At 34.9% G+C, this 26,128-nt stretch overlaps 3 protein-coding genes across 5 annotated transcripts; 2 read left to right on the top strand and 1 right to left on the bottom strand.

Moving 5' to 3' along the window:
* Positions 1 to 853: 853 nt before the first annotated feature.
* Positions 854 to 5,182, top strand: LOC111388667 (nuclear speckle splicing regulatory protein 1-like). Of its 3 annotated transcripts, none has more exons than XM_023013437.1 (4): positions 854 to 1,059; positions 2,145 to 2,412; positions 3,251 to 3,336; positions 4,437 to 5,182. In XM_023013437.1, exons 2-4 carry the CDS (start codon positions 2,165 to 2,167, stop codon positions 5,003 to 5,005), a joined length of 903 nt encoding a protein of 300 aa, XP_022869205.1. In that variant the 5' UTR covers positions 854 to 1,059; positions 2,145 to 2,164; the 3' UTR covers positions 5,006 to 5,182. The 3 variants fall into 3 exon arrangements, with proteins under 3 accessions (XP_022869205.1, XP_022869199.1, XP_022869212.1); XM_023013431.1 differs by having other exon boundaries at positions 857 to 1,059; positions 3,276 to 3,336; XM_023013444.1 differs by having other exon boundaries at positions 1,013 to 1,059; positions 1,157 to 2,412.
* Positions 5,183 to 5,658: 476 nt separating this feature from the next.
* On the bottom strand, positions 5,659 to 6,331 carry LOC111391808. Its single transcript, XM_023017074.1, has one exon. It carries the CDS (start codon positions 6,279 to 6,281, stop codon positions 5,964 to 5,966), a length of 318 nt encoding a protein of 105 aa, XP_022872842.1. The 5' UTR covers positions 6,282 to 6,331; the 3' UTR covers positions 5,659 to 5,963.
* A 6,484-nt stretch (positions 6,332 to 12,815) lies between these two features.
* Positions 12,816 to 22,753, top strand: LOC111388684 (vacuolar-sorting receptor 3-like). The gene is made up of 12 exons (XM_023013459.1): positions 12,816 to 13,372; positions 13,986 to 14,678; positions 14,755 to 14,843; positions 14,962 to 15,031; positions 15,104 to 15,187; positions 15,276 to 15,352; positions 15,422 to 15,503; positions 20,046 to 20,128; positions 20,217 to 20,283; positions 21,074 to 21,202; positions 21,280 to 21,389; positions 22,220 to 22,753. The coding sequence occupies exons 1-12, from the start codon at positions 13,066 to 13,068 to the stop codon at positions 22,316 to 22,318; spliced, it is 1,890 nt and encodes a 629-aa protein (XP_022869227.1). The 5' UTR covers positions 12,816 to 13,065; the 3' UTR covers positions 22,319 to 22,753.
* The last annotated feature ends 3,375 nt before the right edge of the window (positions 22,754 to 26,128 follow it).

The following is a 26,128-nucleotide window of genomic DNA, read 5'->3' on the forward strand; positions in this document are numbered from 1 at the left end:
TCTTCGCACATATCGCCTCCGACGCAACATTTACCATATGCCTCCATAAACATTAGTCCATAAGATGGATGACCTCTAGCAGCAGTGCCTCAGTGCATGCCCAAGCAAATACACAATATTCATCTTCATACTCTGCAATGTGCGTTCCACGAAACCCCTTAAAAAGCACATAGGCGCAATCACGCAAAGCCCGGCCTTTTCGTCCTTCTTTCCCCTAGCTTCCTTCATCATGTTCCGCTAGCTTGCTGATCCGTGGCCCAAAATCTTTTCTCTTCAATAGTGCATGCCATCTCCCACAACCAACAAGGCACATTCAAGTAGTCCCTCTAGGATACCAACTTTCATGGACAGCAAGTTTGGATCCTGAAATTTCAAGCCTCAAGGCAATCTTCCCCCTCATTCTTAGGTTGACAAGCTCAAACAGTTGACATACACGCATGCTATGAGTTTGATGTTTGGGAAATACCCGCATATGATTATATAATTAGTTCAATCACTACTAAAAATAGGCTAAATGTCTAGTTATTGACGATCTTGTCGTATTGAATGGGGGAGATGAGCATTCTCACTACGTGACATGACTAGTGACCTATACTAAAAAATTCGGATCGGCTCATGTGCAGAGTGAGACACTCGGTCTACTGGTTAGAGACTATACTTGTAAATCAAATTGTAATAAGGATCAAGAATTCACTAGAGGACATTGTGGTAAATTAAAAATCGCAATTTCCCTTGTACAGATATTTTGTTGCCAGAAATTTTTTTAGATGCTGGTTTGGTCTTTTCTCTTTCTTTTTTTTTTTGGGTCAAATTGTCAAGTGAATTACAAATTCTTGCAGCATTTTTCTTTACACAGCAAAACTGATTTGAAAATATATTACCTTTGGCTTTACTCACGAGTGGCTTTTGTGAGCACCAGTGCACACTCCTGACTTGTATCTATAGACAGCTGAGTGAGTATTTTTCCCCTTTCTGCTCCACATTAACCCTCATGTCGCGTCGAGAAGATCGTAATTTCGACTCGAAACGCCATCGTTCGCGGTTCGACCGGGAACCCAGGTAAACTAAACTCCACACTTTCTTATATTTTTTTATGTTTTATATTTTCATTTTCTGCCTGATGATCTATATTTTTTCATTTTTGTCATTTGTCAAGGTTTCTGCTTTTGAAGTGAAATTAGGTTTTTTCTAGACCGATTCAAGATTTTTCTCTTGTTATCCGATGTAGGTAAACTTGGGTTTTGATGAAATAGATTCATGACAGAACTTCGGTTAAATATGTGAACTTCAAAGTTTCAGTTATTCGTAGATCTGTAGTGAAATATATGAATAGAGCTGAGTTTTTCAGAACTTTTGGATTCTTTGTTTAGGAAAAAATGACTAAAGTACGGGATAATGTCAGTGTGATAATCTCTTGGCCTTTTGTTTCACTTGTTTTGTAATTTTCACGTTGGTAATTTTAAGCTTAAGCTTATAAGCGCAAGCAGCAGTTATAAAACCAGTGGATCGTTGTGTTCTATTTATTCCCAATTTTTTTATTATTAGAGAATTCTATCGCCAGCATGTATGAGTGATTCCAGCAGCTCATTTCGTAACTCCAAAAGTTGTTTTTAAGTTGATTCTCCACGTTGATATGCTCAATAATATTGTTTAAGATGATTGTCTCATTTACATGTGCAATTATATTTTTATCAATGCCATTCATTAGCCTTGGGTTTTGGGTCCGTAGATGGCACTTGTCTGTACTACCAATCCCTTGACACGCGTTTTAGCAATTGCCTGAATAGAAAACATTTGGTTTGATACCTTGGATTTTGTTATAATTTCTACCCTTACTCTGATTATCATTTCATTTGTTCTTGCCTTGCCTAAAAGAGAAAGGAAAAAGGACCTTTCATTGCAATAGGCAGATAGGACTGTCACGGTGAGGAAAAGAAAGAAAAATTCTATGCTTGAACTTTTACTGACTGTTGCATAGTTTTGAACCTGTCTTTTCTCTTGCGCCATGCTTTATGCTCTTGATACATTCTCTGGTATGCAAATGGATTATTCGTTACATAGAATGTAGTTCAAGTATTTGGCCCTGAGTAGTGATTGAATAAATGTCCAACAACATGATCCATTCCCTCTTGCAATCCTGCTAGTCCTAAGAGATCTAGGAGGGATGGTAAACCGGGAACTGAAAGACCGCCTGCTGACATCGATTTCGATAAAGATCATTTGGACCGGGGTCAGAAGCACCAACGTCGACTGCAGGATGCATTGCCCCTTGAGGCTCCATCAGCACAGGGATCTAAGGTTGAAACTCAAGCTGTTAGCAAAGAAGCTGAAAACAAGACTAATGGACACCGTGAAGGAACCAAACATTCTTCTGACCCAACTAAAATACCTCGTTCGGAATCATACTTTCAGGTATTGTAAATAGGAATAGATACTCTTGTAGCACTATAGGAAGTTTTCTTGCATTTCCTTCTCATGCGCATATGAGCTGGTATATATGTTTATCAACTTTTTGTATACCAGCTTCTTTGAACTTTCCTCCTGCCACCATCGTTGATTATCCACTATTTTCTTGAAAGCTGGATGATTATTTGGATCTCATTTTGAAAATGGCCAGCAGTTTCATTTCTGAGGTCTGGTATTTTTTGGATAGTGTAATAATCAATTATTCTAATTGGAGAATATGGGAAGCCTCCATATTGCTGTGATGAATGAGCCACAGTTATGGCAATCTTTATGGTCAAACAGGTACGAAGGCCTCTAATCTCGCATCCAGTGGAATAATTAATCCAATCTTTTATCAGAAGTTAGTTATCAACCAAAAGTAAATGAGTAGAATTAGATTTATGGTTATTTATAAAACTCTATAAATCTTATAAATCCTTGAATCTTTAAAAGTAGTTGAACCATCTAATTTACACTCTGTGTAACTTCTCTGGCCTTTGTCTGAAACATACAAAAAGACAGGAAATTTGGAAATACCACGTAATATATGATAGATCATTCCATGCATCTTTCAGTGTTCAACTTGGTCGTTTGGTTGTTTGTTTACTCATTCTGCTAAACCTTTACCCAGGGCCGATATAATTTGGATTTTGTTTAGCCTGATGACGTCAATTACATTAGTTACTATATTTAAGTTTCTGATGGCATACCACTTCAGGTTATCTATTCATCGTTACCAGGTTTAGAATAAATCTTGGATATTGATGTTTGTAAAGAAAAACCTCAGTTTAATAATCAGAATTAGGCTTGCCTATGCATGCCTTATACAGCACGATGATCGACGCAGTGCTGGGCAAGTTGGGAGAAGCTTCAGTCGCAGGACAGATACTGGTAAGTTTTTAATGATGATTAAATCTTCTAATCTTAATGATGTTCACTCTTTGATATTTAATGGACTTCAATTATGCTTAACGGTTAGAGTCTAATATAAATAATACGAGGTAGGTGATTTCAATGTTACACGTGTATAAGATCTTATATCCAGTGAACTTGATTTTGTTATACGCATATATTTGTCTACTGAGAAGAACTCATAAGAAACTACTCCTAGGGATTTCTATTTAGCAGGGACTGTTGGGGACGTTAAACTGTTGTCAACAGCCTGTGGAATTGTTTCGAGTAAGAAAAGGCTTAACAAGAAAGTGGACAATTGTTTTTCCTTGTCCTATTGGCCACTGGAATTCTTATGGGAAACCACCAACTTAAACTATGCCAATTTATAAGCTTTTTTTCTTTCTCGCTAGAACCAACTCATATGAGCACCCACCTTACAACATGCGTCCCTGTCTTCTCTTTATGCCTTGTAATAATTTACCAGTTTTGTTCAGTTGCTGGAGGGCATCAAACTTTGGGTTGTAGTTTCTTTTATCCCTAAAAGTGGACAAGAATGTGTGATCCATTTTTGCATGCTTCCGAATTGTTAAATGTCATTCAATATTTGATAAGTAAAGCTGACCATTGTTTTTCCTGAGAGTTGGGCATCACAATGTTGAAAAATTTCCGAAATTTTTTTACCATTAGTCGCCAACCTATTGACTTAGTAATTAATTGGTTTTCAATGTTGCATTATAATTGCACAATCAAGCCCCCAATGACTGAAACTCTTCTAACCTTCGTTAAATCATCATGTGGCCCTCTAGGAAACACGCCTCACTTCAAATTTCTGGACACTGGTCCAAGTTGGGAAACAAAACCTAGTTTATAAAGCTGGACACATGAAGGGAACTCGACAATTTAGTAAAGATTTGCACAGTTTCATTCTGTGAGAACTTATTGTGCACACTGTAATGAAAGGTCGATGAAAGTTTTATGTCAAGGTTGTCAAATAGCCTTCAATTGCCACCGGCTGGTGGCTTGTAGTTAATGATCAAACTATATCTTGTTGCATGTTTCTCATGCCAAAACATAATTTAAATCATTTTTTTGTGAAGAACATGGATGGAGGAGAGATCCTAAGGAGCAGCATAGCGACAGGATGGAAAAGAAAGCAGTGTCAAGCGATAAACTGCAAAAGGAAGAGAAAGCTAAAGATAATGGGGAAGACAATCGTGTATGGCGCCATGATGGGTACTTTGAAATGGAGGCTGATCCAAAACCATATGTACGTAAACGGCCTTCCTTTAGAGAGCAAAAGATTCCTGCAGATCCTGAGAAAACTGACAAGGCAATCACAAACCCTCAAGATCTCCAAGTAGACAATGTAAGACGAGGTGAACGAGAGAATGTCTCCCGTAATTATGACAGACCCGAGAGATCATTCATGAAGGAGAGGGAGGCGAAAAGGGGTGAGGCATGGAGGGGTAACTCATCAAGAGAGAGGTACGGTAACAGCAGTGGTTTCAGGGGCAGAGATAGACTCGGTACAAGACAAAGCTATCGTCCGACTGGTGGCCGTGTTGAGAAATGGAAGCACGATCTTTACGAGGAGTCGAATAGGAGTCCGACTCAAAAGAATGAAGAGGATCAGATTGCCAAAATTGAAGCTCTCTTGGCTTCATAAACATTGAGTCGCTTTATTTTAGGATTGCATTACAACTTCTAACTTGAAGCAACATTCCTTTAAACCCCCCAAATCCAGAATCCTCTCATCAGTTTACTGTGGAGTCAAAGTTACGATTATGTTTTGAATTACAATTATTTTGTGCACCAGATTTATTGCATTTTGTTTCAATAGTGACCTGGTTGCTGCAGGCAACACATTGCATTAACTGCATATTTGGTTAAGCATAAAAAGTTTACTTTCTAAACAAATTTATTTTTCAAATAATTTTTAAAATAAAATAACATCTTATTGATAAAATTATTAATAAGTTATTTATTTTTGTATTGAATGAGTTTCTTTTAACAAAATTAATCTGTCCACTTCAATTAAAAAAGAAAAACTATTAATACGCTTGGAAATTGAAGTGGAAACTCACGTGCACATTTATCTAAAGAACAAAAATTATTTTTGCAATTTTTTTAAGGTAAAATTTGGCTGAAAGAGTTGTTGAAAAATGACTATTGCACAACTTTAAAATCATTACGCATTTTAAACAAGGATTTTGCTATTTGTACATAAAAATGGTACATAAACAGTTATCGAAAATGATTTGGAGGGAAAAGATTGAATGAAAAAGTTAATTATATTTTAAACTGACAAATGGTAGAGTGTCATGTAAAGATTATGTAATTCTTAATGTAAATCTTAATGTACATGTTGCATGGTCCTTTAAACAATATGAATCAAATATGTACTTCGTTACAAGAAAATATTACACGATTTTGTACTTCGTGAATCTAAACCTAAGCTTATTTTCAATTTTCAATTCTCCAAAGCATTTCGTCTACGCAAAGTACAATTATGTAATGATTTTTTTTGAACTCACACAATGAACAGATGGAATAATAAACACTATCAAACACATTTCTAGTACTTTAATATCTTCCTCAAATTGGCTTCCACTTACTTTTCACATTTACTTCTTGTAATTAGTGGTAGAAATAGGACCCCTATGCCTCAATCCATTATCAACATTAGAAGGAGAGGACTTATAACCTTTGCTGAAACTTTTCGTGTGGGAAAAGTGTTCCAAGCCCGATCGCTGCTCGAGGAAATTGATGCTCGGTGGCTGAAACTCCGATCGTGTTCTCCGGTGAGACGAGCCCTCGACCGACTCTCCAGCTGCAATGAGCAGGTGGTAGCTGCGGGTGGAGTTCTCGGAGAGGGACCGGTAGGAATGTTGAGGCCTTTGTTTCTTCATGGCATGAAGGAGAAATGGGATTAAGCCTTCCATGTTGAATAATTTTTTTAATACTATGTTTTGTTTTGTAATGAATGTGATGTTGAACTACTAGCTGACATCTATTTATACTAGTAATGGTCAATAGAGTTGAAAAATTAATAGAAGCATGTGGGTATTAGATATTTTATAATTATGTTTATATCCTTTCGTGACATTACAAAGGCGTAATAACATTTTCGAAACTAGAGAGTACGAACACGAACATTTCATTTTTTAGATGCATTTTGTTGCAACTCACGGCTTTCGTCTAAAAAATTGTTACGTTCGCANAAAAAAAAAAAAAAAAAAAAAAAAAAAAAAATAGAGGTTAGATCCAACCTACCTCCCTTCAGCTCCATGAGCTATAGAGGTGAGAAATTGGGTGAACTGAGTCACTTGACTCGCTCTTTGAGATGACTCACGTACAAATCAACGAGTGAAAGTGAACGAGCTAACTCACTCGAATTGCATAAACTAATAGCTGCTCGACAAGCGGTTCACCCGACTTTCCACCCCTATTGAGCTACCATTTGCTATTTGTAATTTTTTATTTCATTGTTACATGTAACTATGCAATAAATTAAACATTTTACGAATGGAAAATTTTGTTTCTAGCAATTCGAAGTAAGGGCCATTCGGTCATTGCAAAGGCAGCGTGTTTATTCAAAAAGACAGCAATTTTTTGACCAAATTCTCGTACTCATCTAAAATTGGTAGTGCCGTAAGCTGATTGAATGCGCTGTCTTTGACTTATTTTTAGGTCAAAAACTATGAAATCCCCAGCTGCCAAAATGCAAAATTTCATTTTTCTTTTTAATTCTCCAAGAACACGCGATCATTTCAACTTAAATTTATCTACAACGAGATTCACATTATATCTAAACAGTAGTTCTTATTACAAGACTTTTAGCGTGTGAAACGATTATCGTGATTTTATCAAAATATTAGTATAGTAGATTGTTGAAATTGACAAACTTAATAAAATAATTCACGATAATCCTAATTTACATGCAAGAGACTCTTTCTTGAAGTGTAGGAGATTATACTCTTGTTTAAAATTGTTCTAAGTTCACGTATTGCATTCATTCTGTTAAAGATAAGATTTAAATAATATATCGATTTTATTTAATGATTTAATTTTTAGATCAAATATTTCGAAATTGTATTAGAGCAAACAGTGGCATATATACAAGCCTTGTTTACGCATTTTATTAAAAAATGTACATGGGTAAAATGTTAATGGAAAATGAGCTCCTTACTAGACGACGTGTTGAAGGTAAATTACTTTTTGGATAAGTGTTTCGAACCCTTCACTCTCTGTCTTTTTTTGGGAGCGGCCCTGAGTGTAGGCGAAGTAGGCGATCGCCTAAGGCCCTACTTTGGTGAGGGCCCCAAATTATGTAAAGTTAATTGATTGGTTGAAGAAAAATGAAAATTATATTTATGAAATTCTGAAAATAAAATTATCGTATGCAAATATAATAAACTAATAAAAATTGAAATACAAAAAATTAATTTAATTTATATTGCTGGTTGAAATTTGACATTTTGTTAATTTTCTCTTCAAATTTGGGGCTTAGTTGTTTGTATTAGATTCTTTATAATTATATTAAGCCCTCTTTGGTATATTTTAATCTAAGTCAAAATCAACAATTAAATTTAACCACATATTTTATGGGTTTCAAAACTTTAAATTCACATATTTTATCTATTTCTATCAAAATCTAGTAAAATTTTGATTTCAGGGGTTGTTTGAGTTCCATTTTTCTTAAAAAAAAAAAATAATACATTTTGAAATAATGTTATGATGAAGAATGCATGATAAAAAAAATAAGAAAAAGTTTTAAGTTTGCATGTAATATTATTTTATTGAGAAATTGTGGCTGAAATGGTATCAAAACGCTGTTAAAGAATGTAATTTGATAAAAAAATGGGGCTTAAACAAGGGCTTAATCTTCATCGGACGGGATAAAACTCTATACAAGGAGACTCAAAATATAGGGTCTTGATTTGAAATTGGCATAAGGATCCAAAATATCAGGGTCGGCCCTGTTGGACAGGTAATTATGCTATCCTGGCCGTTGGATATGCATAGAGGATTCCATCGTTTTAACAGCATTCCCTCTATTAGGTAGCTCTCGTTTTTCTACTCAAGATCCTTCAATCACTCAGTTAGCTAATATTCTCCCTGTAGAATCTTTTCTCGATTGTTTTCTTTCTTGGTAAGACCAAAGATTCCTTTAATTCTTAAAAAATAAAAAAAAATAAAAAAATCCCAGAATTTGACTTGAATCACCCTGTTTTTTTGTGTATTTTGGATTCTACATCAAACGTTCGATCAAACCCATATCGCCATTTTCTCGTTTCTGTTTTACATTTTTGGGTTTCATGTCACCGATAAATAATCGAAGAAAATAATCCCGAATTTCACTTGAATCAGGCTGTTTTTGAGATTTTGCACTGTTCATTTACCATTTGATCCAACCCATATCAATATTTTCTCCGTTTTGTCGGTTGTTTTTTGGGTTTCATTTGATGTTTTTGATACATTGATTGTTTGCATTAATATGGCTTCTTTGAAGAATGTTGAGTTTAACACCAAACGAATTTCTCTTTATTACACAAGAAACTTGTACAATTAATTTTGTGACAAACGCACCTTTACACATCACACTAAATTCTGCTCAAGCAAGCATCTCACTATTTAATTATATCACTCCACTAACTTTTCTTTGCACTCATTCTTTTGCTCATCACAACTTATCACTTATCTCGCCACTCTTCCTGCGCTCTCTCACTCTCTATTCTCTCATATGTACATACTTGACATGGAGCTTATATTTATAGGACCTAATGTCGGATAGCAACTGTTATAAATTAGAGTTATGCTATTGTACAAATTAGTATGACAAATTTGGTTTACAGACCATGTGTTGGCAACATCTAGACCAATAATTTCAAAAAATAATTTTTGAAATCATTGAAAATCAATGGCCAACAATTAGTTTGTAAACGTAATACAAAGTTTGTACAACTAGATTATTTTCGTTTAATTAATCTAATAGGTAAATAAACAATTAATTAATATATTCTAGATTTATCCAGCTTTGGTAGCAATGGAATTCCTCTAGTTTCTTCTAGGCTTGGCTGCAATTGGGAAAATCTGGAAATCAAAATAATGTTGGAACACAAAGTCGGTGATGATTCTTCAATTTTTCCCTTTAGCATCGACTTTTCATCTGGACTCTTTTCTTATTTGTTCAGAAAGGACCATCACCAATCTTGATTTATCTTTTAAATTTGAATTAAATTTCTTTTCTTGAGCTATTCAATTATTAACGTGGTTGCCTTAATATTCTATTTTTCTTTACTATTATACTTTTTTCCTTGTTGGAGGTTTCTATATTATCTTCTATTGATTCCTTTTGTAAACCAACAATTTTTAGCATAATGATCTCGTTTTTTACATACAAAGTACGATTCATTAGTTCGTTGATATCCTTGAAGCAGCTGACATATCTTGTCGCAATGTTATTGAGCGTCCCTTGTCCGATAGCTTTCTTTACATTTATTTTCTTTTAATTCTCTATTATTTTGTTGAAATGATTGACCTCTTCTTTCATAATTATATAATGCATTTTTTTTCTCTTATTTATTGAGATTTCTAACATTTGTCTGGTCATCGCTTCTTGATCAGTCAGCAAATTTTCAAGATTGACTAGTGACGATTGCTTTGGCCAACCTTGTATGCCGTAATAAAACCTCTAATTTCCTTAGGGGCATAGCCCAGTGATGCAAAAGACAGGAGTATGGTTATCTCACGCTTTGTTGGCAACCGCAGTGTAGGGGTTCGATTCCTGAGATATGAAATTGGACTCCTTGTTGGCGCAGTGTACAGATAGCTCTAATTCTCTATCTTATTGGGGCACATCCTGCGATTTACCTCCCTCATAAAGCTCTAGGGGCAGGACGGTGATAACCTTCAAGGTTGACGTTCAACCTTTATAAAACCTCTAATTCGAGTCTCAATTCGTGTATAATTATTCTTCTATTTCCTATTTAAATATCTTTATCACCAATGAGATGCCGTTGTTGCCATTATTTCATGTTAAACATGTCAAACATTTGAAGAATTGGTTTGGTCAACTAATTCAAAGAGACCTATTGGTAAATGCTTGTATAAGTTGGTAAGTGGTCTACACTAATCTAAGGGAAAATTACAGTGTTGGTCCCTAATCTATTCTCCAAATAGCATTTAGGTCCTCAAAATTGAAGAATGAATGAGTTAATATTCAAATTTTCATTATAATTGCACGATCAATCCTCTAGAAAGTATTAAAATCTTTGTTAAATTAACAAAAACTTTCTTAATCAATATGACACTTAAAGGATCACGTGATAATTTAATAGAAACTATTTCTATCATTAAGGAAAGATTGTTCAACTATAGTAATAAGTTGAATAATAAGACTAACTTGCTCCTCTTAAAATCGGGGGTCAACTTGATTTGAAGTGTTAGTATCCCATAAAAGTTGGAGTTATTGTTTCTTGGAAGATAATTTTTGAAGTTGATTGTTAGGACAAGGGACAATAAAGGATCAAATTGACGTCTACGTATTAGTTTGATCATCTAAAATGTCAAATCGTAGCTTTATAGGCTTGTCAAATAGCATTTAAGCATATAATGCAAAATTCAGAAAATATAGCCTAAGTAACTTAGGCAATGAATTCTACAAAATTCCCATATTAAATATTTAAGCGAGTATCAATGTATCACGTGGGGTTGGTGGGAGGAATAGCATTTGTTTGGCAAAGTTGATTTGAAAGTCATTTTTCCACATATTCATTTTTAACTACACATTTTTTCAATATATAATTTTGTCATTAGATTGACTTGGGTCAATTTGAAGGGACGTTAATTTTATTTTTTATTGGCTTCGACAAGCTTAAAAATCTCACTTTAAGGGTCGGTTTAAAAAATAATTTTCAAGAAAAAAAAATTCTTGTGAACTTAACTAATTGGACCGACTCATATTAGTTTGAATCTATGTATTCCTCTTGGCAATTCAATTTTAAGTTGAAATTTCACCAAATCCAAATCGTTGTTTTGAATTTAATCCAATCCAATTTAACCCGTTTTCACCTCGATTAGAGGAATAAGGTAAAATGCTGGTATACTATTTAAAACACGTGAAACACACTATTGAAATAGATCATCCTTGGCCACATTCTTTTAATACTATTTTTTATTTTATCAAAATCTTTTTTTATTCACGAGTTATTACAAAAAGACTTCTCTCGAATCTTGATACTGCTATGATCTACCCTTTTTGAAGAATAATCACGCTACTTGTATAATCTTATTTGTACAATAATGGATGACAATCTTTGTTGGTATCATCTAATTAATCAATTTTTTAAATTATTGAAACTGTTTTTTTAAATTATGAGTTTGGATTTCACCACCTCCAACATGGTCAACAATGTTTGTCAATTAACCTTCCGGGGCACATCCCAACTGATAAAGGACGGAGTTCTTCAAGGCAGGCAGTTCAGAGGTCACGAGTTCGATTTATGGGGGCTCTTGGAAGGCAGACTTTCTCCTGGAAGGCAGAATATTTCCTGAAAGGTAGGAGTTCTCCTGGAAGGCAAGACGCATACATGGATTTGACTCGCTCGGCACTTTGACAATTCAGTTGGGAGGACTCTTGGACTCTGGGCAGTTTGAGGCACAACCCGCGGTTTACTTGGTCTGCGTGAAGAGGGGCTGAATCGTAAGCCCCAAGATTAGTCGCTGTAAGGCGGACATCTGGGTATCAAAAAAAAATGAATGTTTGTCAATTAACATTGTACAAATGGCTTAATTCTTTGAAGAAAGAAAGGAAACTTCAATTTTGCTATCTACTCTATTGTCTATTTAATTAATTCTTGATACATCATCAATTTAGTAGGTTAGTGAGAAAATTAAATAGGGTAAATTGGAGATAACATGTTAGTTATTGATAACATGTCAACAATTAATTGGATAAACAATAAAATCAGATCTTGACTGCTTAGCCTCCCCTTTAGGCTCCATCAAAATTAAATTTTGAGAAAAAATATATTTTGAAATAGTGATATTTTAGTGAATGCATGGTTTAAAAATAAACAAAAATTTTAAGTTTAATATTGTATTGTCGATGAATATATGATTGAAAATAAAAAAGAAAAAAATGTAGTTTAATAAAAATGAAGTCCAAACAAAGGCCAAATTCTCTTGTGAAGATGAATTTTATAATAGTATTTTCTAGAGAATGTATTTTAAAAAATAGAGTAATGTTTTTTGTCTTTGTCTGGCAATTATTATTTGAGGAAAATAAGGTTTTGAATAGTATAATTTGTAGGGGAATATATGATTAAGAAGTAGAAAAAATTTTGAATTTATGTGTAAAATATTTTATTGTATAATTAAAAATGAGTATGTGAGAAAAAAAGAGTGAAAATATTGATCCTCAAATAGAAGCTTAATACAGTATAAAGCATAAGTAGCATTATTATTTCAAAAAATAAGAGAAAAATCTGGAATCAGGTGTAATATTATTTTATTAAGAGGACGTACTCTGAAGAAAAACGAGAAAATAATCTGCCAAATTTGTTTATACATTTTCACTCAACTCAGATTTCTAACCCGAAACACGCACAGATAAATTTCGAGAAATTAGTCTGTTTTATTATAAGTTCACAAAGAAGGAATCCCAAAATATTACTGATTGAAAAGATCTCCACAATTTATTGCCTTTTCGGGAAATTCGAGCAAATGGGTTATTCTAGAAGATCGGAAATTGGTATCTTTCTGGTGCTTCTGTCAATTTTTGCTGAATCAGTGGTGGGTCGGTTTGTGGTGGAAAAGAACAGCTTAAGGGTGACGTCACCGGACAGCATCAAGGGTACACATGACAGTGCAATTGGGAACTTTGGGATTCCACAGTATGGAGGTAGCATGGCAGGGACTGTGATGTACCCGAAGGAAAATAGAAAGGGCTGCAAGAATTTTGATGATTTTAGGATTTCATTCAAGTCAAAGCCTGGAGCTTTGCCGTTCTTTGTCCTTGTTGACCGTGGAGGTACATGTGTTCTTTTTGTGTAATTTGAAGTTAGATTGTAGTATATGTTTCAATTTGAGCTTAATTTCTGGTTTTTTTGGATTACCCTTTTGCTAATTTTTGTCCATGAAAAATGAAATGCTTGATGAGTTTATATTTTCGAGTTTAAATGCATTATTTTTTGGGATAGCCTTTTGCCGATTTTAGTTAATGCTAGTTTGCTAGTTTGAAATTGACTTTGAAGCTGTTCGCGACCTTCTGGTAAAGCTCAATGTTATTGCTAATTTATGGATCCGGATACACTTTTGTTCAAGTCAGTTATTCACGCCAGATATTTTGCAATTTCAGCTTGTTTTGTTAATAATTATTTATTTGCACTTTTGAGTTGGATTTAGGTTAGATTGAGGTCTTGAATGAAAAGCTGTACTATGAGACTTTTGCAGTCTATACCATTATGATTTTTGATTCTGAGGTTGATTTATATTGTCATTGGTTTTTAATATACTTTTCCTTTTTTCTAATAACTGTTCTCTATTTCCCTTTAGAGCAGGATATAATTTGTTATCTATGTTTCTACCGGAAACTTTTGTAGAATTCTTTTGATGAATTTGAGCTTTATTCTTCTGCAATGCAGATTGCTTTTTCGCTCTAAAGGTTTGGAATGCCCAGAATGCTGGTGCTGCTGCAGTTCTAGTGGCTGATGATGTTGAGGAAGCATTAATAACCATGGACTCACCTGAAGAGGATCATGCATCTGCAAAGTATATCGCGAACATAACAATACCTTCAGCACTGATCGAGAAAAGTTTTGGTGAAAATTTAAAGAAAGCAATCAGCGGAGGTGATATGGTAAATGTGAATCTAGATTGGAGAGAGTCTGTCCCACACCCAGATGATCGGGTGGAGTATGAACTATGGACTAATAGCAATGACGAGTGTGGAGTTAAGTGTGATATGTTGATGGAGTTTGTTAAGGATTTTAAGGGTGCAGCCCAAATTCTTGAGAAAGGTGGTTATACTCAGTTTACTCCTCATTATATAACTTGGTACTGCCCACAGGCATTCACCATAAGCAAACAGTGTAAGTCCCAATGTATCAACCATGGAAGATATTGTGCTCCGGACCCCGAACAAGATTTCAGCTCTGGTTATGAGGGAAAAGATGTAGTTCTTGAGAACTTGAGGCAGCTCTGTGTGTTTAAAGTGGCTAGTGAGAATAAAAAGCCATGGGTTTGGTGGGATTATGCTACTGATTTTCAAATAAGATGCCCCATGAAGGAAAAGAAATACAACAAAGAATGTGCTGAGGGTGTTATCAGATCCTTAGGTAATTATTTGCCTTTCTTTTATTAATCTCAGTCACTATCGATGGACAATTACATGTCATTGTTGCTCACATGCAGGACTTGATCTGAAAAAGATCGAAAAGTGCATGGGTGATCCTAGTACTGACTCAGACAATCCTGTTCTGAAAGAGGAGCAAGATGCTCAGGTTAGTGTTTGTACTTATCTATTTTGTAAAATCATTCGAAAATGCATCATCATTGTTTCCCTTACATGATTTTATTTAAAACATCTTATGTGATGGTCAAAATGTCTGAGATTTGTAGATTGGGAAAGGATCTCGTGGTGATGTAACCATATTGCCCACCCTCGTTGTCAATAATCGTCAATATCGAGGTCTGTCTGTTTGCTAATTCATTTCTGTTGAGCAGCATTGATATATTTTTATCTGATATATGAGCTTTGCAGGGAAGTTGGAGAAAGGAGCTGTTTTAAAGGCTATTTGTGCTGGTTTTGAGGAAACTACAGAGCCATCTGTTTGTTTGGGTGGCGGTGAGTTACTTAATTCCAGAATATTGCAAATTTTGGATGATATGAGATTTAATAGATATTTATAAAGGCATCACCTTCCCAATTGCAGATGTTGAAACAAATGAGTGCTTGGAGAACAATGGAGGCTGCTGGGTAGACAAGACATCTAATATTACAGCTTGCAAGGTGCTTTATCAATAACTAGGTATTAAGTATCTTTAGTTGTTTTGATGCTTAACATTTTTACATTCTCAGGACACATTTCGAGGAAGAGTGTGTGAGTGCCCTGTGGTAAATGGTGTGCGGTTTAAGGGGGATGGTTACAGCTTTTGTACTGGTATGTAAATTATTTTGCTTTATTTGTTTTTGCAAAAGCAAATAGTTTCTTTAGAACTGTCTACTATTTGTCAGAATTTTTCTACTAGAAACATCTATTTTCTAGGAGCCTTTTACTGAGCCCATATACCAAAATAAAATATCTTGCTTAATGTAACAGACTAGAATTTCTATATGCTTGTGTAACATGTGAATTGGTTGTGGCTGGACACTACATGCATATAGTTAGTCTGCATCTGCATCTTCATTCGAATTTTGTTTAAATGATTTTTGAAACTGAAATTAGTAGAAATAGACGATAGACTGAAGTCAGCCCATTGATGGGCCCAATGCTTTTGGCTCTTCTGCAATTTAGTGCATTTCAGACTCGAAGTACTGTGGTCATAATGAACTGTGTTTCTGTGCTATCATGAATAAATAGGTGTGATTCTTTTATTTTGTAGAATATGTTCTATAATATACCAGTATGCAAATACTACAGTAGACTATTATCAAGACGTGTTCCATTTGTTTGCACCATCGGCTCAAAGAACTCTTTCACATTTACTTTCCCCCATCCCTCCCAGGCCTTCTTTCATAAAATATAGACAAAAGTATAAACGAGGTATTCTTTCATTATAATTATGCTTGATGGCCCTTTATAGTTATGTTATGGGATAATTGCAGTAGGGTTTGCAAAAATTGCAAATGGGTCCCAAATAGGGATGTTAGGTGAGGCTGCTCATGCTAGCTTTGGGGTAGCCAATCTCAGGAGTTGAGTTGCTGGTGAGAAAAAAATGGGTCCCAAATAGGGATGTTAGGTGAGGCTGCTCATGCTAGCTTTGGGGTAGCCAATCTCAGGAGTTGAGTTGCTGGTTCGGTCAGGGATTAAATTGTCCATTGATTTCAACCATGCCGTTGCCTCCTGCAATTTCATCCGTTGATTCATGTTAGCATACCCAAGTAGTTTCATCGCCATTTCTTGAAAGATATTTGGGGTTTGGAGTGCGGGCAAGATGAAGGTTTTCTTTTTGTTTTTTAAATTCTTTTCTTCTATTTTAATAAATGTTATGTATTTACTAATTTCCCTATAAAAATTTAGACATGTTCTTTTCACGCTATTAACCGCCATTTGTACTGAAACCATATAAAACCACCCTTGCTCCATGAGGTTTGAGATGGTGGTGCCAAGAAATTATGCATTGGGACCCATTTATACTTTTCACAAAGGTTAGTATAACAACCCAAGCATTTTGCCCGACTGTTCTCTTACATGCTTGTCCAATTGGTATCAAGATTCACTTTAAGTCTCTCTTAAGGGGAAGTCATGTTCGAATATTGGGGAATGTGACAGGAAGTAGTGAGGGGTAATGTAACGACCTGACCTATATGTTCAAGTCGCCATGTCATACGTACTGTCTGCTTTAGGTGGGTAGGCATCTGCCCACTTATCCCCTCTCGACTTTATATTGCTTTCCCCAGGATTCAAATTTAGGGTGGGTAGGCATCTCCTGGGGACGCAATATAAAGGCGTGAGGGGGTAAGTGGGCAGATGCCCACCCAAAGCAGACGATATGTATGACATAACGACTTGAGCATAGAGGCCGGCTTGAGCTTTTTTGTAACGATCCGTCCTATGTGCTCCAGTCATTATGTCGTATGTATGGTCCCCTTTGAGCGGCATTTGCCCATTTACCTCTCATGACTTTCTATCGCCTCTAGGATTCGAATCTATAACTTCTGCCTAAAGAGAAACTTAAGTTGAACGTTTTTTAGAATGACCCAGCCTCTATGTCCAAGTCATTATGCAATTCATACTGTCCACTTTGGGTGGGCATCTATTCACTTACCCTTTTACGACTTTCTATCGCTTCCCTCATGATTCATACTCAAGACCTCTGCCTAGTGAGGCTTGTTCAATTGGTATTAGGATTCAATTTAGGTCTCTCATGAGGCAGAGGTCTTGGGTTCGAATTCTGAGAGATACGATGGAAATCTGTGAGGGGTAAGTGGGCTTCTGCGCACACAATGTGGACAATACGTATGACATAACGGCTTAGGTATAGAGTTCGGGTCGTTACCATTGAAAAAATATATTGATTTTACCGTGCAATAATTTATATAAACAGTTGGACGAAATTTTGACTTACAAAATGAGCTGAATAAATAGAATGATAATGGTTGGGGCATGAGTTTGACTCTTTTTTCTTAAGACGATACTCATCTCCAAAGATACAATGACTAAGACTTGTAATAGCAGCACTCCAAATTAAAAGACCAGGCAAACCTACTATTGTTTTGATCCATCTAAAACTGGAGGACTAAAATGCACGAAATTAATATTCGGGACTGAAATGCTCAATATGAAATAATGTAGGATGGAAGGATTATATTTTGCAAGAGAGAAAATCACAAAAGATTTTTGGAATGAATAAAATCTGGGACATGGGGACCTATTTATAGAAGTTGAAATATTGTGTACAAAATACACGACAACTGAAAAGTTGTGTACTGAACAGACGACCATTTGGAGAGGTGGTTTTAACGGTCAACCACCAGTTTCTAGAATGCCATGTGTCGCGCACAGAAAAATTCCGGAAAATAAATAATATAAGTTGAATATATTATTTTAATTTAATAATAAAATAATATAATTCAAATGTTATTTTACGAAATATATATATACTAGCTTGGCTAGAGCCCACGACCCATGCCTGTGCTCGTGCTGTGATGGGTCGACCGGACGAATGGAGGCATCAACGCACGTGTGTGGGCTTTGACTCAACTTACTAGCATGTAGGTTCTCTTTCCGTCAAAGACTATTAATCCTTAGGGCCAGACCTAAGTCCCAGACTTGAGTAATATAAAGTGGTTTCTATTTTTCTAGTTTTCCTATGTGGGATTGACATTTTTAAATTTTCCGCCAATTTTTATTCCCAATTTATTTCAACTTCAAGTGATCATCTTTTGGCCTTAATTTCTCATTCATTCTTAATTGATTTTGAGAAAATAAATATATACATTAATCTACTCATGGAGTAGAATACACTTGGCCAAATAAATCTTTTATCCAACTAACGGGACCACTTAAATAATTGGTTAAAAGTTGGTCAAACCAACTAATTAAACTAATTTTCCAATGGTTACAAGATGGCCTCTCAGAGTGGATAGTACATAAAAGAATGGTCGGGCATGAGGTTTGGATAGTCACAAAAACACTCTAATTAGTATTAAAATTTAACTTAAGTCTCTCATTAAGCAGAGGTCTGGGGTTCAAATCTTGGTGGACGCGATAGAAATTCAAGAGGAGGTAAGTGGATAGATGTCCACAAAAAGCGGTCAGTAGGATATAAAAGCTTGAGCATAGGTCAGGTTGTTGCAACCCCTTCAAGGATTCCTATCGTGTCTTTCAAGATTCGAACCTAAGATCTTTCACTTGAGTAAGACTTAAGTTGAATTCTGGGCTTAGACTTCCCAAAGCGGATGGTACGTAAGTTAACTATTTGGACACATAGGCCGGATCGTTACAATTAGGGACACCCCCCTTTCTTTGTTTTAGATAACTTCCATCTCTCTTCTGGCGTCTTTCTGGCTTAAATAAAGAGGAGGGCGAAGTATGTAGTAATTCTTTGAAGTTCTAAAACTCTGCTTTTCGATCTTATTAAATATCGGTGGTTAATGTATAGTTATTTAAGCTTTCCTTACACCTACAGAAAGCAAGTAAATACATAAATTAAGATCAACTGAAATCTGAAAGGAAAGGAAAAACTTTCTATATGCTATTGCTCATGAATTCAATTCTTCCAGGATATCTTGACTTGGCATTCTCATCTCTTATATAAGAGTGACTATCTATGTTTAGCTATAATTTGATATTTTCTTATGTTTTCCAGTATAATTTGCACTTAGTTTATACGATTAACATTTTTCACAAATAAAAGAAAAATCTTGTATTTTTCCAAGAATTACATTAATGTTGTCTTGTACATGTCATTGTCCAATCTAAATACTTGAAGGTTTTGGTGATCTGAATAGCCTTGCTAATCAGTCAGTGAAATTCTTGTGGAAGATTCTACAGATTCAACATTAAGCATTCAGAATCTTGCAGTCTTCTATTTGTTTTCTAAATATCTAAAGAAATGCTTCCCTCTAATTTATAATGAGCTGATTGAGTTGTACGTATCATGTGCTCTATCAATTTACAATTGAATGACTTCAGTTTCTTGTTTGTTCATCCTTTAATAATGGACTCTTTACGATAGACATTTAATTCCAAAAATAGTCTTCCCTAAAGCATATGCTTTCTATGTACTTTGATTATTTGTAGTAAATCTTATTGACAAGATTCTCAGCTCAGGTAAAATTGAAATTTTTATGTCAATTCCTACTTTGTTAATTCACGTAAATTTGGTACCAGATCAAGATTCAGTTGTACATGGATCTTGCTTTGAATATATAGCAAAGTATCATGCCTCGTGTTTATCTTTGCTTTAAATAATCCTTCTTCAAGCATCTCAAGTTACTGTGATTAGACTCTATATCAACTATGTTTTCCATGGTGCAGGTAGTGGTCCTGGACGGTGCAAAATCAATAATGGTGGCTGTTGGCATGAAACCCGAAATGAAATTACTTTCTCTGCCTGCATCGTCAGTATTTATTTATTTATTTCTTTTTTTGCCTGAATTCTCTGAGATAAAATTTGTTTCTGAAAAATATCTTCAAAAATGTCAACAGGATAATGAAGAAAGAAAATGCACATGTCCTCCTGGATTTAAAGGCGACGGTATTAAAACTTGTGGAGGTCAGAGAGTTTTAGTTTGAACTGAATTATGAAAACAGTTTCATGTAGACTCACCCAATTTATTAGGATTGAGGCTTAGCTCATAATTTATATCCTTTATCAACAGTATAGCAAGTTGTGGTCAAAATCTTTGCTTAGTTCAGGCTCAGTTTTTAATTGTATATGGTAAAATCCTGTAAAAGCTGATGCCTGCCCAATTTTAGTGCTTGTTTGCTATAGCTTAAAAAGTTGCTAAGAAGTTGTGGTTAAAGTCAACAATTAATTTTAACCTCATATTTTATGGGACCAACAACTTTTATCAATTTTTCAATCACATATTTCATCAACTTTTATCAAGGTCTACTAAAACTTACATGAAATGCTTTGTCAAACAACCCCTTCTTATGCTAGAACTACCAGTCACTGGTGTCTAGGTTGAATGTGAGTTTTGGTGTAACATGACATGCGAACTTTTGGAAGAGGTATTAAGGTGATTCAAATAGTGCTATTCAAGAATTAGATAATGAACGCATGGCTACATGGTATAAAAGTGGAAATTCAAGAATAGGTGGTGAATGGATGGTTAAACAAAGTGCTTGTTTCGTATGCAGTACTCGAGGATTGGACACTATATTAAATGAGATTTCAACTTCTTTTACACCTGTAATACTGTCTAGTACTATTCATTCCTCTACCAAACAAGCCAAAGTGTTATAATACTGGTGCAAACAGATCTAACAATTCTTGATTAACTGCATAAATTTTTTCCTTATTGACTGCTGTTTTTGAATAATTTCTTCTACCCATACAGATATTGATGAATGTAAGGAAAAGAAAGCCTGCCAGTGCCCTGAATGCAGCTGCAAGAATACATGGGGCAGTTATGATTGCTCTTGTAGCGGGGACCTGTTGTATATCCGGGACCATGATACCTGCATAAGTGAGATAACATGCAAATTTTTGTTGCTTTGTATATGTTTAAACAGTGTATATCCAATATCCTATTTGCATGTGCAGGTAAGAGAGCTACTGAAGTAAAATCTGCTTGGGTTGCTGTTTGGGTTATTTTGATTGGATTGGCAATGGCTGGTGGTGGGGGGTATCTCGTATATAAATATAGATTGAGGGTAAGTTTTCTATACACAGATTTTTGCTTACTAATCATGGGTTTTGAAAAAATCTTGATAGTCACTTTCTCTATTTGGGCCGTTTAGCCTCTATTCGCTGCCTAAATATAATTAATTCTTAAACATAGTTAGAGTAAACATGTTCATAACATAATACTACTGAAACTTTCAACAATGTTCCGCAAAATTAAGGTTCTACTACAAATTTTATGGTTTCAAAATTATCAGTGTATTTCGATTCCGTATCTTCTGAAATTGAAAATTCCAAATCTTCAGATAGAAATTTCTAGGCTATGACTTTAGCCAATTTATGTGATAGAGCTTGGAAATAGCATGGAACTCTTATCTATCCTTTCGTTGGGAAGGGAGAGACCCTCTTGTTCTTTTGTTGAACTTCTGATTCGATGTTGCGAGGGTTCAAGTACAAGCTTGAAGATGCCTTCATTTTGAACTCTTGCCTGTAAATTGGCATTTAAGCTCTTATATTGCAACTTTAGCCAGTTCACCCACAATTGTTTTCATATATGTAGAGCAAAGGGACAGGGCTATCGTAAACATATGATAGAATTGATTCAATATATTTTTTGTGTACCCAATATTATTGTGCAAGCCATCTCGAGTCTCTTTCAAAATAAATTTGGGATATCAATCACGTAAGGAGGCAATTTTGCTCTTCTTTGATGTTTGTTTGTTTTTAGTTTGGGGTAGGGGAGTACATGAAAACATGTTTCTTAGTCTGTTGTACATAATTGAAGTATTTCTGCTGTTTGCTTAATCCTAAACCAATCCAAAAATTTTCTTAATGTTATTACACTGGGGTGCAATTTCAGTCATACATGGACTCGGAAATCAGGGCTATAATGGCACAATACATGCCTCTAGACAGTCAAAGTGAAGTTCCAAATCATGTTAGCGACGATCGTGCTTAAAAGCGAAGCTCCATTGTTATTCTTCTGTGAGAGTTGCACGGGGATTCGTACACCTTCCCCTTGTGTCTCCAACGAAGGTTTTGAAGGTAAAATTATGTATCTTTGTAAAATTTGTTGGAAAATAATTGAAATGAGAGATCATATTTTCCTGACATGTCTTTCAAGACGTAACGTGTGCTTACGTTTGTGTGTTGGGGAACAGTAAAAAGAAGGTTTAGGTCGAATTATGTAACTTTAACATGTGATGGATCTTCCTGGATGTATGGAAAGTCTAAATTATTAGATAGAATTAGTAGAAAGCTTGGTTCCAATGGATATTTATCGTTGCTTCAGTGCCATGCCCTTTCTTTCTTTCTTTCCTTTTTTTTTACGGCTTTCATGTAATTTTGGAATGATCCGGAAACGAATTGAATCTGTGAAAATATTTATCCTGCATTTGTGAACCTTTGCATCCCAAGAAATTATCTATGCATTGAATCTTTGAATTGGTCGAAGTTTCTTACTAGTTTGGAAACAAAGAGGGATTCTGTGTACCGATTTGTACTGTGCCTTCCCTCTCGTATGGGCATGTAAAGTGCCGAGGAGCTCCTTCAACAGGTAACATATTTACGAGAAGATGTAAAGAAAACATTTGGGGTCTGTAAATTTTTGTGTTGCTCCATTATTATGGTTCTTCAAGTAGTAAATTCATTCATTCAAAAATAAAATAAAATAAAATAAATAAATAGTGATTGCATTTTCATCACAAACCAACATGTTTCCGTCGCCCTCCATAAGCTCTTAAAGTAGTGGAGTAATGTTATTTAGCATTAGTGGTGTTATCAGTTTAAGTAACACTAGAGTTACAACTAGATGAGGATTAATGTTATCTAACACAACTGGTGTTAAAGCATCAGTTTAAGTGTTATATTGTAATATGTTTAATTAAAAGTGGAATTATATGATTCATTTAAGGGTAATTATATTCACACCGCAATTTTTATTTATTGCACTACATATTAATTGCACTTAAAAAGTTTTTAATCTTTGTTCAACATTTATGTTCATACTTCATGTTGCTCTTATTCTCAAATTTTTCATTATTTGATAAGTTTTGTATTTAATAAAATTTTTATATTTAAAAGTACATTGAAATGAGGTAAAATAATTTATTTTTGCATCATATTATTTAAAACTAAATAATAAAGGAATGAAAAAAAAAAAAAAAAAAAAAAAAAAAAAAAAAAAAAAAAGGGTAATTTTTATAATGAGGAAAGATTGAGGTGTTTAACTACAACTAATATATGTGATGTAACAAATAAAAATTATAGTGTCATGATAACCACCTTTCATTTAATTGTGTTTATCATTTAATGTCACCTAGGTGACATAAATCTACGTTGTAATGCCAGTTGTACTAAATAGCATTACTCTTAAACAAGACATTTATTTATATCTTTTATTGAGTCTATCACACAACATCACTTTTATATATATATAATCTAATGAGCATTGAGTACATCTTATGTTAAAACATTGATAATGTGTCATATTATTTCAAATGTTTGTATCCACCAAAGTTTGATCTATCAATGAATTTATAAGAAACATACTTAGCATAAGATGAATATCGATACAATTAATTTCACCAAAAAAAGTAGAACATTATAAACTTCAGGTTAACTTGTGAAAGATTTTGAATGCAAGAATCTGCTTAAGCAATGAACAAAAAACGTAATCACTGTGATTATGTTGCCCAACAAAAAAAAATCTCGTGTAATATAAAGTCGTGAATTTGATAGTTAAGACTAACTTTGTCATATACATACCTGCAAAATTGCAAATTAACTCACAGTTACCCAATGAAATGTTTGTTGGGACCAAAGGGTTGTATAGAATGAAGTTAATGACGCGATATGAATTTAATATAGATTGCAACAATATATATATATATATATATATATATATATAGGTACATATCATAGCATAAAGATGGAAATAATATAGAATAAGGAAATAATTTATTTCCAAAAAAAAAAAAATCCTCTAATTTGGGTCAAAAACCCAACAATACATGTAAAAGTTTTCAACCATATTTTTACATTAACGAGTATCACATGTCATCTAAATTTTAGATTAGGCCCTGGTAATGTTCTTTAAAATATTCGATATTTTCAAAAGTGATGTGGGTCTCTTTTTATTTTTATTTTTATGTTTTTACTGAAATGTTAAAGGAGTTCTATAACACAAGGGAAAGCATTTTTCTAATCAAAATTGTCGCATTTTGTATTGAAGCCTATGTTGCCCTCTAATGAAATTAAATACGTGAATTATAGAGGGTAAAATCTATAGTTTCGACGAACTGTATATTTACCCTACCTGAAAGAGGATATCACTATTTATAAGTACATGACATAGCATAAAGATGGAAATAATGTAAAATAAGGAAATAATATATTTCCATAAAACTTACGTGATATATAAGGAAACAAATTTTTCCATATAAAAATAAGGAAATAATCTATTTCCAAAAAAAATCCACTCTAATTTGGGTCAAAAATCCAACAATCTCCACCTTGAACAAAATTCCGGTGCAACGAATGAAATTCCAAGATTTCAAATCCGTCTGCATGCATCGAAATAGCCAATCTCCTCAACACAGTAGCCAAAACTCTCTGAACCAAACCATCTTCCTCTGCAAAGCATCTATAAGCGACACTTAAACCCAAATCCTGGATTCCCAAAATTCCACCAAAGAATTACTGTTGACTAAATAAGGTCGAAGCACACCTAGCAGATACCAAACCAAGTGCTTGATCAGAAGGTCCCTTGTCAGAATTGTCACCTTCAACGATCCCAAAATCATCACAGACATCAATAACACCACCATACCTACGCTTCATGAGTCCACCCCTGCTATTTGAACACAGTGCATCCGCTGCAATTGGTGGTAAAGTGGAATCACCAACGCTCTTCCTAGCATTGTTCTAAACCGACCCAGAGCCCGTCACAAAAAGTACTGTTCCAAACTGTATATCCACCACGGTACTGAACTTGTCCCGATGTCTCAAAATTGGTTCTGCACTTCCCTGCAATATGTACAACTGGGATTTCTTTCGTCCTTCCAGTACAACCCGAACACCTCTTCGAACCTTCAAAACTCCACCTCCGCCAGAGAATTTAGATCCTTTTGCATCCAGGATACTCAGCGAGATGAGATTTCTCTTTAGATTTGGAACATATCGAATTTGGCCAAGTGTTCTGACCCTCCCATCCTGCAACCGCAATCTGATTTGACCTATTCCAGCAATAGGGTAAGACTCGTTGTTCTCCATTACAACTCCACCTTGCTGAACAGCCTCATATGTTTGAAATAAATTCCTATCGGAACATATATGATGCGAACATACCGAATCAAGAATCCACTCCTCGTCAGGCTTAGATTCCATGTCAGAAACTACAGTCAACATCACTTTTCCGCCATCCGAAAAATCCTCGGTCACATTAGTCTCGTCTGAATTCCATGATTGCTTCCTATGATTTGCAACTAAATCACCTTTAGCCAGCAACTTCTCACAGTGCTTCTTCAAGTGTCCTCTCCGTCTGCAGTAGAAGCAATACACATTGCCGCTCTCCCTAAATCTGCCCCTTCGTCGATCACCACGAGATACAAGAGCTTCCCCATCACTTGATGTAGCTCCAACCAGATGCTTCAGCTTCTCCTTTGAGTGCAATGCATCATAGACATCGTCTATAGTCAACGTATCCCGAGCGTATAATATGGTGTCCCGAAACGACACATAAGAGCCCGGCAGCGAACATAACAGAATC

Source organism: Olea europaea, chromosome 3 (genome assembly GCF_002742605.1).
Source record: "Olea europaea var. sylvestris chromosome 3, O_europaea_v1, whole genome shotgun sequence".
Taxonomy (NCBI): domain Eukaryota; kingdom Viridiplantae; phylum Streptophyta; class Magnoliopsida; order Lamiales; family Oleaceae; genus Olea; species Olea europaea.

Coding starts and splice junctions, on each gene's coding strand:
- LOC111388667 (XM_023013431.1), top strand. CDS start 992: ATGTCGCGTCGAGAAGATCGTAATTTCGACTCGAAACGCCATCGTTCG. Junction 2,413..3,275: donor GTTCGGAATCATACTTTCAG/GTATTGTAAATA, acceptor TGCCTTATACAG/CACGATGATCGACGCAGTGC. Junction 3,337..4,436: donor CAGTCGCAGGACAGATACTG/GTAAGTTTTTAA, acceptor TTTTTTGTGAAG/AACATGGATGGAGGAGAGAT.
- LOC111391808 (XM_023017074.1), bottom strand. CDS start 6,281: ATGGAAGGCTTAATCCCATTTCTCCTTCATGCCATGAAGAAACAAAGG.
- LOC111388684 (XM_023013459.1), top strand. CDS start 13,066: ATGGGTTATTCTAGAAGATCGGAAATTGGTATCTTTCTGGTGCTTCTG. Junction 14,844..14,961: donor AAGAGGAGCAAGATGCTCAG/GTTAGTGTTTGT, acceptor TGAGATTTGTAG/ATTGGGAAAGGATCTCGTGG. Junction 20,284..21,073: donor CGGTATTAAAACTTGTGGAG/GTCAGAGAGTTT, acceptor CTACCCATACAG/ATATTGATGAATGTAAGGAA.